This window comes from Arachis duranensis, chromosome 8 (genome assembly GCF_000817695.3).
Source record: "Arachis duranensis cultivar V14167 chromosome 8, aradu.V14167.gnm2.J7QH, whole genome shotgun sequence".
Taxonomy (NCBI): domain Eukaryota; kingdom Viridiplantae; phylum Streptophyta; class Magnoliopsida; order Fabales; family Fabaceae; genus Arachis; species Arachis duranensis.
This window is the reverse complement of record NC_029779.3, coordinates 5,718,960-5,734,313: the sequence shown is the minus strand read 5'-3', so window position 1 is coordinate 5,734,313 and position 15,354 is coordinate 5,718,960. Positions and strand designations below refer to the sequence as shown.

General features: G+C 34.7%; 3 protein-coding genes across 3 annotated transcripts; 1 reads left to right on the top strand and 2 right to left on the bottom strand.

Annotated features, from left to right (window-relative positions):
- Nucleotides 1-244: 244 nt before the first annotated feature.
- LOC107460430 (nucleobase-ascorbate transporter 3) lies at nt 245-3,910 on the bottom strand. Its single transcript, XM_016078796.3, has 14 exons — nt 3,531-3,910; nt 3,314-3,411; nt 3,057-3,233; nt 2,832-2,932; nt 2,670-2,745; nt 2,524-2,583; nt 2,245-2,429; nt 1,705-1,801; nt 1,532-1,618; nt 1,365-1,423; nt 1,188-1,279; nt 1,025-1,102; nt 774-934; nt 245-670 (listed from the first exon to the last, which is right to left on the bottom strand). Exons 1-14 carry the CDS (start codon nt 3,682-3,684, stop codon nt 452-454), a joined length of 1,644 nt encoding a protein of 547 aa, XP_015934282.1. The 5' UTR covers nt 3,685-3,910; the 3' UTR covers nt 245-451.
- Nucleotides 3,911-5,576: 1,666 nt separating this feature from the next.
- On the bottom strand, nt 5,577-7,461 carry LOC107460419 (serpin-ZX). Its single transcript, XM_016078785.3, has 2 exons — nt 6,996-7,461; nt 5,577-6,540 (listed from the first exon to the last, which is right to left on the bottom strand). The coding sequence occupies exons 1-2, from the start codon at nt 7,383-7,385 to the stop codon at nt 5,761-5,763; spliced, it is 1,170 nt and encodes a 389-aa protein (XP_015934271.1). The 5' UTR covers nt 7,386-7,461; the 3' UTR covers nt 5,577-5,760.
- A 6,800-nt stretch (nt 7,462-14,261) lies between these two features.
- On the top strand, nt 14,262-14,951 carry LOC107460350 (uncharacterized mitochondrial protein AtMg00810-like). The gene is made up of 2 exons (XM_016078707.1): nt 14,262-14,648; nt 14,733-14,951. The coding sequence occupies exons 1-2, from the start codon at nt 14,262-14,264 to the stop codon at nt 14,949-14,951; spliced, it is 606 nt and encodes a 201-aa protein (XP_015934193.1).
- The last annotated feature ends 403 nt before the right edge of the window (nt 14,952-15,354 follow it).

Genomic DNA, 15,354 nt, shown 5'->3' with positions numbered 1-15,354 from the left:
ATACTAATAACCACTCTAGATATACTCATCCTAATTTTGTTATATTTTCAGTAATTTCTCTAGGGAGGCCCCAAAATTAAAAGAAAAATTCTATACTCTAATTAAACCCTAAACCCATAGGAAGAGAATATGGCAATATGCCATTCTACTCTGAACAACTTGAGCACGTGTTGGATTGAATCCGCACGTTGGACATGACATACAAAATCTTAATACAGATATGATAATGTGTTGATTAGAATAATAAAGCACTTACCATAACTGTTATTATTAATTAATATCTACCTATAATTACACTCGAAATTAAAAGTGATTCAATCTTACAATGTCTACTGCGAATTAAAACCCGGTTTGGAAAACCATATCCACATTTCACAAGACCCTATTGATAAGTTTACTTAGAATTGGAAACACTGAACTTTTTCTATTTATTTAAATAAAAAACCAGCTTTTAGAGAAATCTGGTGGGCATATACTCGTTTATCCTAAGAGGAAGACCGTAAAACTCATCATTTCTAACATCTCCCTTTCTGTTCTGGAAAGGAACCCACCATGGCATTCCTCTGTCATTAGCTGCATGCTTTGCCTCAAGTGTGTTATCAAGAATAGTCCCAACAATTATTGCAACAGTTGCAGCAGAAGAGAATATGGTGTTCAAAATGTCATTAAACTGTCATACAATATAATGAGCAACATTAATAAAGTAACATCTTAAATATAATAATATTGATCTTAACTCTTAACGCATGATTGGCACATTTATTATTACTTACCCATCCAGCGTTTGTTCTAACTGGGCCATGTCCATCTGGGGCAGTGTTCATGATGAAATATTGAGGTACTGAAATCCCAAGAAACAAGGATACCCCCAAAACATAGATATTTCTCATGGAATTGTTGTTGGCAAATTGTATAAATGAGATCCCAACAGCAGCTGAAGGGAAAAAAAAAAGTGATGAATGGAGTGTACTAACTAGTTATAACATTTGTTATACTTTACACAGCAGCAGAATAATCCACTTACCCACAATACCAAATAGAACACAATATATAGCAGCAAAGATTGGTAAGGGAATTGATGCAAAAAATGCTCCAAACTTCCCTAAGGAGACATAAGAAAAATAAAAATAATTAGATAAAGTGTGTATAACCAAAAAGGAACATTTAAGGTGAAGCATGCATAATACCAAATATTGAGAAGAAGATCATGAAACCACAAGATATCTGCACTACCCTTCTGCTTCCTATATGAGTTAGACCAAGTAGTCCAACATTTTCACTGAAAATATCAATCGGGTGATCACAGAATCAGTAGCAAACTTTAGCAAAAGAACCAGAATTCATTAGAACATAATAATTCTTACACTGATGCAGTAGTACCAACAGCAGCACCAAAAATGCCTTCAAGCAGCATGCCTATACCCTGTTCTTAAGAGGTTGAAAATCATAGTTCAAAGTCCTGTATTAATATTATGAATGGCACGATACTGATTTCGTTGTTAGAAGACGAAGAAGATGAGGAAAACTTCACCTGAAGCCCAATACTTCGGCTGAGCACATGGGCTGGAGGTGGTGTTGCACCAGAGATTCTGGCTGCTGCAAAGAAAGTCCCAGTTGACTGCATCAAAAGATTCCAAATTTCATCAAATATAAGAATCTCCATTGATTAGTTGAAATTATTACTAAAAAGAACAGTTGGCAGACCTCTGCAGATGTGACAAGTGCAGCTCCCATCATCCCAAAGACATGACTGGCTCTGAATATTGGAGTACCCCACTGAAATGGGTATGGAATTTTAATCCTAGAATAGAAATAATGTTATATATCCAAAATAATAAGGCTATAAAGTTGTCATTTAGAGCTTCTAGCATCCAAATTTCAAAGGTAGACAAAACAAAATAACGAGAACAAGAAATAAAAGACAGAGATACAATTTTTTGTGTTTTTGTATTTTATTTGGTGATAAATTAGAATAAATTTTAAATTTTAATTTATTTTTATTTTTTTATTCAAAAAATTTGAGACAAAAAATATAATAATAAAAAATATAATTATAAAAATTAACAAGAATAATAAAAATAAAAAATAAGTTGCGTCCTTTCTATTAAAATGAATACAAAATACACTAGTGCAGTGTATCTAGACACAATATCTTTGTCCATGTCTCATCTGTCAAATATGATTTTGTGTCTTTGTGTTTCTGTCTTAATGTCATGTTTCTGTAAACAAATGCAACCAACATACCATGGTGCAGAAGACATGAGGTATGAGCGATCCGTGCGACAACTGGTTTGTGTCCGTTCTTTGGAATTGTTGTATGCACCGGCCACGGTAAGGATGGCGGCAAATCCCCAGATGATAGCAATGCAGATAAGTAAAGCAAACTTCTCAAGAACATGATTCATGGAGGGATGAATACGCTTCAAATACTGAAGTCAAGAGCCAAGAAAATATCCTATTATTTTACATTTCATAGATAGAAAAGTGCATAGAATAGGATAGCTAACTCAAATTGCTTCAAACCTGTTGGGTTATGACAAGTAGTATCAGCATAAGTAGTCCAATCTGCACACAATTTGCAAGCTGTAGGGAAGAACAAAAGTAGAAGTGATAGTTAACAAACTCATCTCCTTAGCCAACAAATACAATAACTAATTCATTCTATTTACCTGTGGAAAGCCTCTCATGAAAAGACCAAGACCCACCAGGCATACCACAGGTACAATGACTATAGGACTAAACAATCTGATCCAAATTGAAGAGTCAAAAAAGGATTAGTTCATTAACTAGTAATTTTAGGAAGAAAAAGGGAAAATTTCAGATAAACTTGCCTTGTTAAACTTCCCCATGACTTGCTATACCCAAGGAAGATGTTGATGAAGGAAGAAACAATAAGAGACCCTTGTATTGTTCTCATTGTGTAGATAAACCTCTGCAAGTTCCGGTATTGTTTTTCATTACTCATATTAGAGAAAGCAATTAACATTAATTAATAATAAGACATAATATTAACCATAACAATTGTAAGGAAAACAGGAGAAAACGATGTTATTAACCTCGTGTTCCGATGGAAATACTCTGTCGGTGTAATCATTAATGATGGAGAGCACAGGAAGAACAAAAGCAAATGATGCATTCATCACTGTAGGAAGCCTTGATCCGAACCATGTTTGTAGTAGCGTGTTCACACCGGACATAAACAGCAATGACTGAATCACGCGTGCTTTATCACCCTGCAACACAACACAATCCTGAGATTGATTAACACCAAGCTTAGCTTGGTATAATATGCTATGGAGTGGAGTGGACTTACATGATTACCCCCCATTTGAGGCACTAGTGTAGTTGCGATCAGAACCGTTGTTCCAAGCATAACAATGTAGTGTTGAAAACCAAGTAAAAGTGCTTGTGCTGATGAATTTAATTCAATCACATCACATATAAGGACTTGTTGACACAAACACATATCATACATAGCCTAATACTAAGATTCATTTGGGAGGAAGAGAAAATGAAAAGAGAATACTAACGCCATGAAGGATTGGAGTGGATGCAGTAGTGAAGCTGCAAGAGTTGTTCAGCTGGAGTCCAAGTGGGGCCCCTTGAAAGTGCAAGATTAGGCGGTGGTGGTGCTGGCGCCGGTGCCGGTGCCACGGGTGGTGGGTGGTTCGCTGTCTCTCCCATATTCACCCACACATACACAGTCTAGTATCTCAAACTACTCTTGTTTTTTGCTCGTTTCAAAAGGAATCAGAGAAAGAGAAACAAGTACTACTAGTCTTACTATACATATTGTATTAAGATACAAAGATGCACTGTATCTTACTATTTTATATTTCTATTTGATAGTGTTTTCCAGTTAGAGTATGTATGCTATCGAAAAGGGTTGCTGTTTTCTGGAAAAATATAAAAAAGAAGAGTCGGGAGAAGCATAAACAAGAGAAAGCTGAGCTGAGATTAGAAAAAGTCTGGATACTCTAATAAAAATTTTATAATTATTATTATGTAAAGATATTTTATTTTAATTATTGAATAATAAATTTTAAGATTTACTTTTCATATATTATAAAAATATTATTTTTATTTAAAATATAACAAAACAAATAAATTATATTTTTTAAATTAAGATCATCGTAAAAAAATATTTTTTTCATATTTATTGAAATAGTCGTCTTAAAAAAATAGTTATGGTATTGCACACTGCATTTATTTTGTATATGATATGGTAGTAGTACTTTATATTTATGACTTATGAGATCAGATCAGAGAACGTTATGGCATGGAGCTGAATGGGTTGAATAGTTTGGTTAGACTTGAGACATACAAGTATAAATAATATCTCCCTTATGCCTTTATTAGTAAATCTTCCAACCAAACTAATGGAGCCAAGTAATTCTTCCAGCAATATGATTAGAGTTTAATTAATATTTAATTTTGGCTGGAAACACAGACGTACAAAAGAAACAAAGAAAAGGATAATACTCAAATGATGAAAAATTGAAAACTCAATTACATTGAATCATGTCATGGCAATGCAGAATTGGTACAACTTGATCCATTATCCTGACGGAGCTGTCCCATCATGTCTCAAGGGGAGTCAAATCCTTAAATCTATCATTCTATCTACTAGACTATAGCTGAGCCAAGATGCAGTGGCTTTATCGGTAATTTAAGGTAGAACCGTAGAAGACGGATACCCTTTTCACATCTAAAATCTCGCGCCACCATGTGGCCACTGCACTGCCCAGTTTTATTTTAATCAACAATCAACACTAGTTTATTAGTGTGGCTGTGAATATCGCTAATGAATCTTAATTCTTACGAGGAAAAGATGCAACTTCCTGAAGGCCAACCCCATCACCACCGACCATGACCGCCCAGGCCCCCCTAATCTGTGCTATTATCTCATCTCAATTAACATCAACCAACGCGCTAGTACGGAAAAAACAAAAAACAAAAAAAATCACCGCAGCGCTTCCGAAATCACATTCATTCAATTTTATTTTTTCTGTAAAATATTTTCTCGCATGTATTTTTTCTTCAGCTCCATTTAAAGGATATTTTTTGGTGACTCAATTTAAAGGATATATGATGCAATACTATATTTGCCGACATATTCAAAAACAAAAATAGTATTCGTACACTAAAATCTATATGTGTGATTTAATTTATTTTCAACGTATATTTATATTTTATATTTTAACATGTATTTTATATTGATGGCTGACTTTAGTACTGGTTTTAGTGTACATTTAACATAGTCCATTGAAAAAATATATGTCTGATGCAACTGTTAGTCAAATTCGGCTTTTTAAATTAAAAAATGGTTAGAATCAATATAGAGCAAGATGAATCGTGTCAAAATATATTTAGACATTCAGTGATTATGGTTTATGAGTAAAATGGTATTTACATTAGTGTCATTTAGATGAGGTAAATCTCTTGAATTTGTTAATGCTTTTGCCCAGATTCTGTGCTTCTTGCTTGCATGCCAGCTAGTTGTAACTTACCTATGTATATTATTCTTTTAAACACACTTTAACGGTACTGAAGTATTAGAGGTCAGACATAAAACCTGAAACAATTACACCACCCGTTTGTATATCTGATTACTAATTTACATACAAGATTCACATGTCAAACGGTCACAAATTTGTGGATCATAATAGAAACAGGACAGCAGAACAAGGGCGAAACACCCTCTAATCACTAGTAGGTAGTAATATGTTTGTCTCACACTCTCACGTGTGACTACTAACATCAGTTAGCAAGAGGATTGAGCACCTGCCCAATATAGAGGACAGTCCCAGTCAGATCTTCTCTGATGAGGAACAAGAATGGGTGATCAGCTACAAAGTCTATCTTGGTTGGAAATTGGATACTCCTCAATTTTATGGTCACGGCACTGGCTGCTGCAGCTTCAGTTCCTTCCTCATTTACTTCAATAAATGACTTATGATATATGCTGGACACATACAGATTTTGACTCACAGAAGAATCCACCATTTCAGTCAAATCTCCACCTTCGAAAGGCAACACCACTCCTAGCTCCTTCAATACAATCGAAGTTTCTAACCCAAAAGAAATCTTGAATTTTGGGATCCTGAAGTCACCTACTTCCACTTTTTGACGAGGAAGCTTGCGTTCCAAGAAACTGCGTTCAGAACTCACCTTCTCAACCAAAGCCGACAACCCATCTGTTGCATCAGGAAGGAGCAAGTACATGGAGAACTGGCGCTTATCTTCTCCCTGCTTGTAAGGAAGGCCAAGCACTTTGAAACCATCGAAAGCACTAATTAACTGTTTCTTCTTGCTGACCATGAAGGGGGCTTTAACCGAGCTTCCATCAAGAAGGTGAAAGTTGTGGTCCTTCGTCATTTGTGCATCAAACTTCTCAGTCCATGCACCTTTGAAGTATATTGCATTTGCAAAGATGAGCCTGGTTGAGCCGTCAACTGACCCGGCCGGAAGGACCTCCTTAATGAGGCCATTTGTCTCCTTTTCAGCCCAAGAATTAACTTCCTTGCTCACTTCAACAGCCTTTAAAACCACAATCAAATTTGAGATCAATTCATCAAATGCCAACAGAGCATGATAAACCTTGAGCCAAATTCGCTCGCTAATCCTAATTCACTTGTTTATGATAAAGAGTCATCGTTTACATAGAGAATGATCAAATATGTTTATACTAGACAACAATTGATCGCTAGAAACCAACCCTCTTGCTGCTCAAAAAGCAAGATCTAAACCTTGAGTCAATTCCTAATGTCCTATGTTCAAAAGCTATAAATTTCAGAATAACAGTACAAAATAGTGAGTTAGATATTACTGATTAACTTAGTCAGTTATGTATATCATATTATTCGGGCGGATAAATATCTGTTCTAAATTAGGTCATGAACTCATTTGGGAAAAAATACGCAAGTCTGTGAAGCTAAAATGCTAAATTGAAGCAGTAATTATTACAGTGAAGTATGAAAGCTGTAGATTTGAACCTTTGTCTGGAAATCGACAGAAGCCAAAACAGCCTTATAATCGTTGTTGACGAGTTGTTTGAAGGAAGGGTTGAGAGAAAGGGAGTGATCAACCCAGACACCATCGGCGAAAGAGAGGCGAGGGCCGCCGGCGGGAGTGGCGTCGGCGAGGACCACGGAGACGAGCTGAGAGGCAAAGGAGTTGAGATTGTCGGTGGATTTAGATCGGAGAAAGGAGAGAATCTGATTGCGTGTGGGACCCTTGGAACCAGCAGCAATGATGCTGAGCACGACGTGGAGCGATAAGGGCGAAAACACTATGTTGTTGTTGCCGGAGTGCTTGGATAGTAAGTGGTTGGCGATGCTGAACGCCACGTCGTTTTGGTTTGTGATGGATTCGCGAAGGTCCATTGTTGTGGTGTTGTGTTGTTGTCGGAGTCTGTAAGAGTGAAATATGGGAAGAAGAAAAAGAAGAATGATACTTCAGTCTTCAGTGATGACTTTGACATTTTATAACTACCTACCTCTACGTGTATCTCTGTCTACATACGTGGCCTTTGGACTTTGTGTTGTTGTGCAATGCTTTTTTTTTTTTGGACTTGGCGTTGGGCCAGAGAAGTGGTTGTGCAATGCTTAGGAATAAAGCGATCCAATTTTGTTATTGGACTACATTTTAACGATTTTCTGGGTTGGGCCGTAATGGGCCTTTGTCTAATAATATAGGCCGTAAATGTACAGTGTTAAATAAATAAATGGATTAACAAAAACCTACTGCATTCTTGCTAGCACTTATTGGGGGATACATCATAGACCAGAGAGTCGAGTCTTTCTTGACCAAAACCAAAAAAGTGTCTTTTCTTTAGGATCCAGGTCCTTTTTCATAGTATTTTTCAGGTTCCCAAATTAAAGGCTAATTCAACACAAGTTGAACTTCTATTTAATAGTTTGTTGTCTATTAACGAATTTGTTGTATACATAAAACAAGATTCAAATTTTAAATATTTACTTAATCAAACAAATAAACTAACTATACGATTAAACCAAGTTGGTTATACATGAGCGAGTCTAAGTTGAAGACTTGGGCTTCTCTTTGCATGCATTGAATTGCTGCTAACTTAAGTAGTGTTCATTTCTCTTAACATTGGGGAAATTTCAAATTTGCAAACTGCAATCAACAATTGAAAAAGATAACATTAATCTTGAATATTAATGGGCTTCAGAACTTTGGTGCTTGTAAAATGTCACTTTAAAACACTCAAAATAAGTAATTACAGCAGCTATAACATCTGATATATAATAATAATAGCTGCAACGCAATGTGAGTGAGATTGCTACAAATGACGGCTATTTTTTTTTATATTATTGATTAGGAAAAGTAAGAGGAGTTGATAGAATATTTGTATAATATGTACGATGGAGGTTTATGGAATATTAGAAATATAATAATTAGTGTTATCTTTTTTCATTAGCTGAAATTTTTGGGATGAGTGGTATCATGACATGGTATTAGAGTGCTAGATTTGAAAGGTTAAGAGTTCGATTTTTGGTGAACCCCAAAATCAATTTAATCTTTTGGGAAGACGTTTATTATCCCTAGTACTGGGATGATTATTCTAGATAGTATGGAGGATATTCATTTCGTAACTCAATAGCCCATTATACATATTGTATAAATAGTCCATTCTCTCTAGCGGAATCTATAAAAATATATGTAATACATTGTTATGGGAAGATTAGGTTTTTTTTTATATGGTGTTTTATTTAAATTGGACGGTTTGATTTGTTTGAAGAAAAAAATAAACTACAAATCGGAGTGTTCGATTTGTTTGAAGAAAAAAATAAACTACAAATCGAAGGGCCCGATTTATATTTTTTATTTTTTTTTATTTTTTAAAATAAAAATCGGATTGTCCAATTTTAACATTAAATCTTTTTTATTTTCGAAATCACAAATCGGACCGTCCAATTTGTGATTGTTTGTTTAAAAAAGAAAATAATACAAATAAATCGGTACCTCCGATTTGTATATCCCATACTAGTGTGAAACGCACTTCTCCTTACAGCTTCTTGTTATAAACCTCTCTCTCTCATGAAAAATAATAAGCAACAAAGGACCAAGTTGCATTGGGAACAGGTATTGTTACAAGGAATAGCTTAATTTGATGGCTAATTAAATTGGGTTAGTCTAATAATTAATTCATTAGTCCATTTAAATAAGTGTGGGAGTTCAAATTCTACTTTATACTATAATAATTTATTGACCAACGATAAATTTTTAAATAGAGCTCAATACCGCATTGGTTAGTCTTTAGCTTATGGGGCTAAAGAATACCGTACAAAATTAAAAAAAAAAAGGTTAATTTGACTGGCTTTGATGCGAAACCAGTTTGATGAGAAAGATCCCCAAGCTTTTCAATTGCTTCTATCTTGTTTAGCCTCAACACTAGTTGGGGTTACTTTCATTGATTGGATCAGCATCCACAGAGCATGGACTTGGAGTTTTGTTGAGAACCTGCCCAATAAACAGGATTTTAATTTGTACATGTTGGTGCGTGTCATTAGATTCCTTAGCTTATTAAGAGATAGAGAGCAGAGATGCTCTTAACAAACTTAAGTAAATATAATTATGCAAACTGAGGATATTTGTGTTTGTCTATATATATATATATATATTACGCCGCCGGAGATAACGTAACTCATCATGCAAGTAGCTAGTCCAAATTCATTTCATATTGCGACAAGTTTTGTTGCCTCTAGTTGAGTAAGTTAAATGATTATTGGTATTACATGCAAAGTTACATTTCCCCCTATGCATATATTATTATTAATCTTTTACGTGTAAGGCTTTTGTCACCACGTACGATGAAAAGGATGCTAGCGGCGGTTGAAGAACTTTTAAGCAGGCCTTGTGAAAGTGATTCCATAGGAAAATGGTTTCGGTGTAGATGTCATGCAATAATCCAAATTTTAACTAGGGGTGGAATCCGAATTTTCTGTAGACAGATCTTCATTTTAATGAAAATTAAAGAATAAAGAATATGAAAGAAGCTACTACTGTTTATAACCGCGACTATGATTGACATGTCGATTCTAACAAACCCACATATTTTACTCTTCTCGCGTGGTGATAAATAATTAAATATAATTCAACAGTGTAAGACAAAACTGACCTCACCTCTTCTCTAAAAACACTGCCAGAGGTTTCTAAAGCGCCTTTTATTTATTTTTCTAAAATCGCACATTATCTTTTTTTTTTTTTTAACTAATTCCTCAATCAGTTACTTCCTCTTTGTTAAGGTAAAATTAAGATTGAGGTAATGTCCAAAATAGTCTCTGAAATTCTCAACTCATTTTAGATTAGTCCCTTACTTTTTAAAATGACCAAATAAGTTTTTCACTTTTAAAATCGTAAATCTCCGTTAGTCCAAAAATTACTAGACGTTTTAACGGTGCTGAGGTATACAGTTAAGTGCCAAGTTGGCACTTAACTACACGCTGATGTGGATAGACAATGAATTCAACTTAAGTTAGTGTTCCAAATTTGATTAAAATGTCCAAATTGATCCAATTTTCACTTATAAAATCCTAACCCCCAAATCTTCATCTTTGTTTTTCGTCTCCACTTATCTCTTCCTTGTTGTTGTTGTTGTTCTAACCATAACAAATTATACATCAGAATCATAAGCAACAAAACACAAAAAGAAAGAAGAAAGCAAATTAAATAAAAATAAAAATATTAAAACAATTTTCTAATTTCTATTTTTGTGGAATTCGAATTATTCTAAACTTTTAAGTTTCTTTTCACACATACACCAGCTTTGTAAGCAAGAAACAACCTCAAAATAAGAAAAATCGAACCTTGAAAATAAACTAATAATTAATAAAACCAAATCAAATGCACCCTTATTCCAATCAACGCAATAATGGATCCAAAAGTAGCATCACCCTTTGGTTGACCCTAACCACCATCTTACTCTACATTTCATATCCTTCCAACCTTCTCCTCTTCAACAACAATGACCAACAAGATTGTCCCCCATCATCACCACCACCACCACCACCAGACTCAATGACACCGCAACATAACAAATCCTTCTAATTAGTACTGACAACAAGACATCCATAACCACATCAACTGAAGAAGAAGAAACTTCCAATGAGAATAAAAAGAAACAACAACAACACAAACCTTCCAATGACAAAAAAAATGAAGACAAAGAAGAAGCGATTACATCGTCAGAAAAAGAAGTGAAAAATAACTATCCCGTGGTGGTTCGGTTAATTCCGGAACAAATGGCACAAACAACCGAAACAGAATTGAAGCACATTGTTTTCGAGATTATCGCATCATCGAACTTGTGGGAACAAAGAAAAGAATCAAGGTATGGTGGAGACCAAAGAAACTAGAGGTGTTGTTTGGTTGGATCAGAAAGTAACAACAACAAAAAACGAAAGGTTACCGGAGATTGAATATTCTTTAGATTAGTGCCAAGATCAACAACATCAATAAGAATGAGAGGAGTGAAGATGAAGAACAAAGATGAACATTTGGGGATTAGGATTTTATAAGTGAAAAATGGATCAATTTGGGCATTTTAATCAAATTTGGAACACCAATTTGAGTTGAATTCATTGTCTCGTCCACATCAGCGTGTAGTTAAGTGCCAACTGTACACTTCAGCGCCGTTAAAATATCTAATAACTTTTGGACTAACGGAGATTTACGATTCTAAGAGTGAGGGACTTATTTGGTTATTTTAAAAAGTGATGGACTAATCTGAAGCGAGTTGGAAATTTCAGGAACCATTTTAGGCATTACCTCAATTAAGATTAATTAATATCGATTATAATTATTTAGTATATCTATATATTTATTATAAAATATTATGTTTTATTACTTTGATTTTTTTTAGCATTTATATATAACTTTGTATATTATATTATTTTTTAACTTTTCTGTTATTTTTGAAAGCTCTCAAGACATTTAATTATTACTTGTCCTACTCGTCCATTACATCCTAATCAACTCAAGTATCAATCTCATGCAACCTTCTTTAAGAATGTACTTGTTTCTGTTGGTATTGCTGCTACTAAATCTACCAGTTCTGTTTTTCTCAATCCGTCTATTATCTTTTTATCTAATATTACGTCTTTTCTTAAGCATCTTCTTTTCTTTTTTGGTAATACTTTTGCTGCTTTTTTCGCTCTTCCAGATAATTCTAGATGGTATTTTGGTTATAGTTGCTTTCATCACATGTCTCTTTTGCGTCATCTTTTTTCGTCTTTGTTTACCACTACAAATACACCTTCTATCAACACTGCTAATAGTTTTCTCTTGCATGCGACACATAAGAGTTTTCACAGTCAAATCTTAATCTCCATGATACTTATTTTATTCCAAAATTTATTTTATTCCAAAATGAAACTTTAATCTTATTTCTGTTGGTCAACTTGTTGATCTCGATTTTGATGTCAATTTTTTCATTTCTGGTTGTCACGTGTAGGATTGTTGAATGGGACAAATCATCGGAGTTGGACATAAGATCAGAAAGTTGTTTGAACTCAAGAATCTTCATATTCTTCCTACGTCAAATCTTTGTACTATTTCTTTTCCATCTACCCTTCACTTGTGGCATCACCGTCTTACTTACAACTCCTAAGGAAAAAATTGCGTCCACTTGTGTCTAAGGGTGTTCTAGGTCAGATTAATAATGATTCTTTTGATTGTATTTTTTGTCAAACTGCAAAATAACCAGCTTTATCTTTTCATAATAATTTATCTCTTACTTGTTCTCCTTTTGATCTTATCTACTCTAACGTCTGGGTCCCCACTCCTACCGCTTCTATGGGAGGAACTTGATACTTTATAGTTTTCATTAATGATTATTCATGCTTTACTTAGGTTTATTTGATGATTAATTGCCATGAGCTGCCTCAGATTTATATTAATTTTGTCATTATGATTAAAACTTAGTTTTTCAAGGTCATTATATTTTTTCAGACGTGATATGCTATGAAATACCGTGACTCCAAACTTTAAATGTTCTTGCTGACCAGGTTATTTTGTCTGATTTTCTTGTCCTAATACGTCTCAACAAAATGGACGACTGAATGCAAACATCGTCACATTCTTGACTCTGTTTGTGCAATACTTATTTCTTCTTCGTGTCCTGAGCGTCCTTGGGGTGAAGTTATTTTCACTGCTGTCTATGTTATCAATAGACTTCCTTCTTCTGTCGTTGGTAACATTACTCCATTTGAGCGTCTTTATTATACCTTTCCAGATTACAGTTCTCTTTGAGTCTTTAGTTATGTCTGTTATGTTCTTCTTCAACCTCATGAACCTAGTAAACTTGGACTTTAGGTTTGCATGTGTTATTTTCTTAGTTATGGCACTGAACACAAGGGCTATCATTGTTAGGATCCTCTCTCTAGACGTATTTGTATGTCTCATCATGTTGTATTTTAGGAGCATCACATGTTTTCTAGGTTTTTCTCATTTGAGTCCATTCCTCCTACTCAGTCACCATTTTCACTAACCGAATGTTGATATTTTTTCTAATAATGATTCTACAGATTCTATCTCAAGTCAACCTTTCGAGGCTCCTACTCTTCCACCTTCTCCATCTCCCAATGATTCCAAACCGGATGATCATCCTACTTCTGCTGTCATGCCTTCTTCCTTCAATCGTTCTTTTAGGGTAAGAAATCCACATCCTCATCTTTTTTATTATGATTATTTTTCTACTATTTTTCATCACTATGAACCTAAATTTTTTCGAGAAGCCCCCACAAATCCAAATTGACAACAAGCAATGCAAGAAAAATTTAAGGATTTGAAAAGACACACACTTGGAACTTGATTAATCCTCCTTCTCATCACAAAATTGTTGGTAGTAGATGGGTATACAAGATTAAGACTCGCTCTGATGGTTCTATTGACTATTATAAGGCACGATTGGTTGCTCAAGGATGTACGCAAGAGTATGGTATTGATTATAAAGAGACTTTTGCTCTTGTTGCTCATCTCACATCTGTTCGCACTCTCTTTGTCGTTGCTGTGGTTATAAAAAGGTCTCTCGATCAGATGAATGTGAATAATGTATTTCTTAAGGGGGATTCATTCGTAAAGTACTTTATGGTCTTAAGCAAGCTTCTCGTGAATGATTTGAAAAGTTCATCACCACTATATGCAATCTTGGTTTCACTTGCAGGACTCATGAGAATGCTCTCCTTATTCATAAAAGTTAACATGGAGTTGTTCTTCTACTTTTGTATGTTGATGACATGATTATTACTGGAGACAATGTTGATGGTATCTTTGATCTTAAGGCATCCTTTCACCACACTTTTGAGATGAAAGATCTTGATTTTTTCAGTTATTTTCTTGGTCTTGATGTCATTTTCTCAGATGATGACATCTATCTCTCTCAAGTTAAGTATGCTTCTGATCTTCTTGCTCGAGCCAGAATTACAGATAGTCACACTGAATCTACTCCTCTTGAGCCTAATGTTCGGTTTACTCCTATGGATGACACTATTTTAGTTAATCATACTCTTTATCAACAGTTAGTTGGAGGTCTTGTCTACTTGACTGTCACACGACCAGACGTCGCCTATCTAGTTCATGTTCTTAGCCAGTTCTTGTCAGCTCCTCATACTACTCATTATGCTGTAGTTCTTCGCATTCTTTGTTACATCAAATATACTATGTTTCATGGTCTTCACTTTTCTTCCCACTCATCCTTAATCCTTTAGGCATACTCCGATGCTGATTGGGCTGGTGATCCCACTGATTGTCATTCTATTACTAGTTATTGTTTGTTTCTTGGTGACTCTCTCATTTTCTGGCAAGCTAAAAAACAAACGTTCACTGCTCGATTAAGCACTGAAACTGAATACGATGCTCTTGCTAACATCAATGCTGAGGTTGTCTCGATTCGTTGGCTTCTCGAATACTTGGGTGTCCCTCGATAATCCCAACTAATGTTTATTGTGATAGTTGTAGTGCTATTCAAAATTCTCATAATGATGTTTTTTTATGAATGCACCAAATACATTAAGATTGATTGTCATTTTGTTCGGCAACATCTGCTTATTGATGTTGTTCGTCTCGTAGCTGTTGGGACTCTAGATCAAACTATTGATATCTTCACGAAGGTTTATCATCCTACTCGTTTTCGGACTCTAGTGTCCAAACTCAAGATAGTATCTTTAGCTCTCACTTGAGTTTGAGGGATATGTTAGAATATAGTTAGAATTAATTAGTATCAATTATAATTATTTAGCATATCTGTATTCTATTATAGGATATTATGTTTTATTGTTTTAATTCTTCTAACATTTGTTACCATGGTACAAAGAGTTTAGAAAAGAAACG

Bases quoted from the DNA above. Each gene is read 5' to 3' on its own strand.
- LOC107460430 (XM_016078796.3), bottom strand. From the start codon at position 3,684: ATGGGAGAGACAGCGAACCACCCACCACCCGTGGCACCGGCACCGGCG. The intron at 3,412-3,530 runs GTTAGTATTCTC...TAAATTCATCAG, and splicing joins CCACTCCAATCCTTCATGGC to CACAAGCACTTTTACTTGGT. The intron at 2,746-2,831 runs GCAAGTTTATCT...AATTTGGATCAG, and splicing joins TCATGGGGAAGTTTAACAAG to ATTGTTTAGTCCTATAGTCA.
- LOC107460419 (XM_016078785.3), bottom strand. From the start codon at position 7,385: ATGGACCTTCGCGAATCCATCACAAACCAAAACGACGTGGCGTTCAGC. The intron at 6,541-6,995 runs GTTCAAATCTAC...GTGGTTTTAAAG, and splicing joins CTGTCGATTTCCAGACAAAG to GCTGTTGAAGTGAGCAAGGA.
- LOC107460350 (XM_016078707.1), top strand. From the start codon at position 14,262: ATGATTATTACTGGAGACAATGTTGATGGTATCTTTGATCTTAAGGCA. The intron at 14,649-14,732 runs GTAGTTCTTCGC...TTAATCCTTTAG, and splicing joins CTCATACTACTCATTATGCT to GCATACTCCGATGCTGATTG.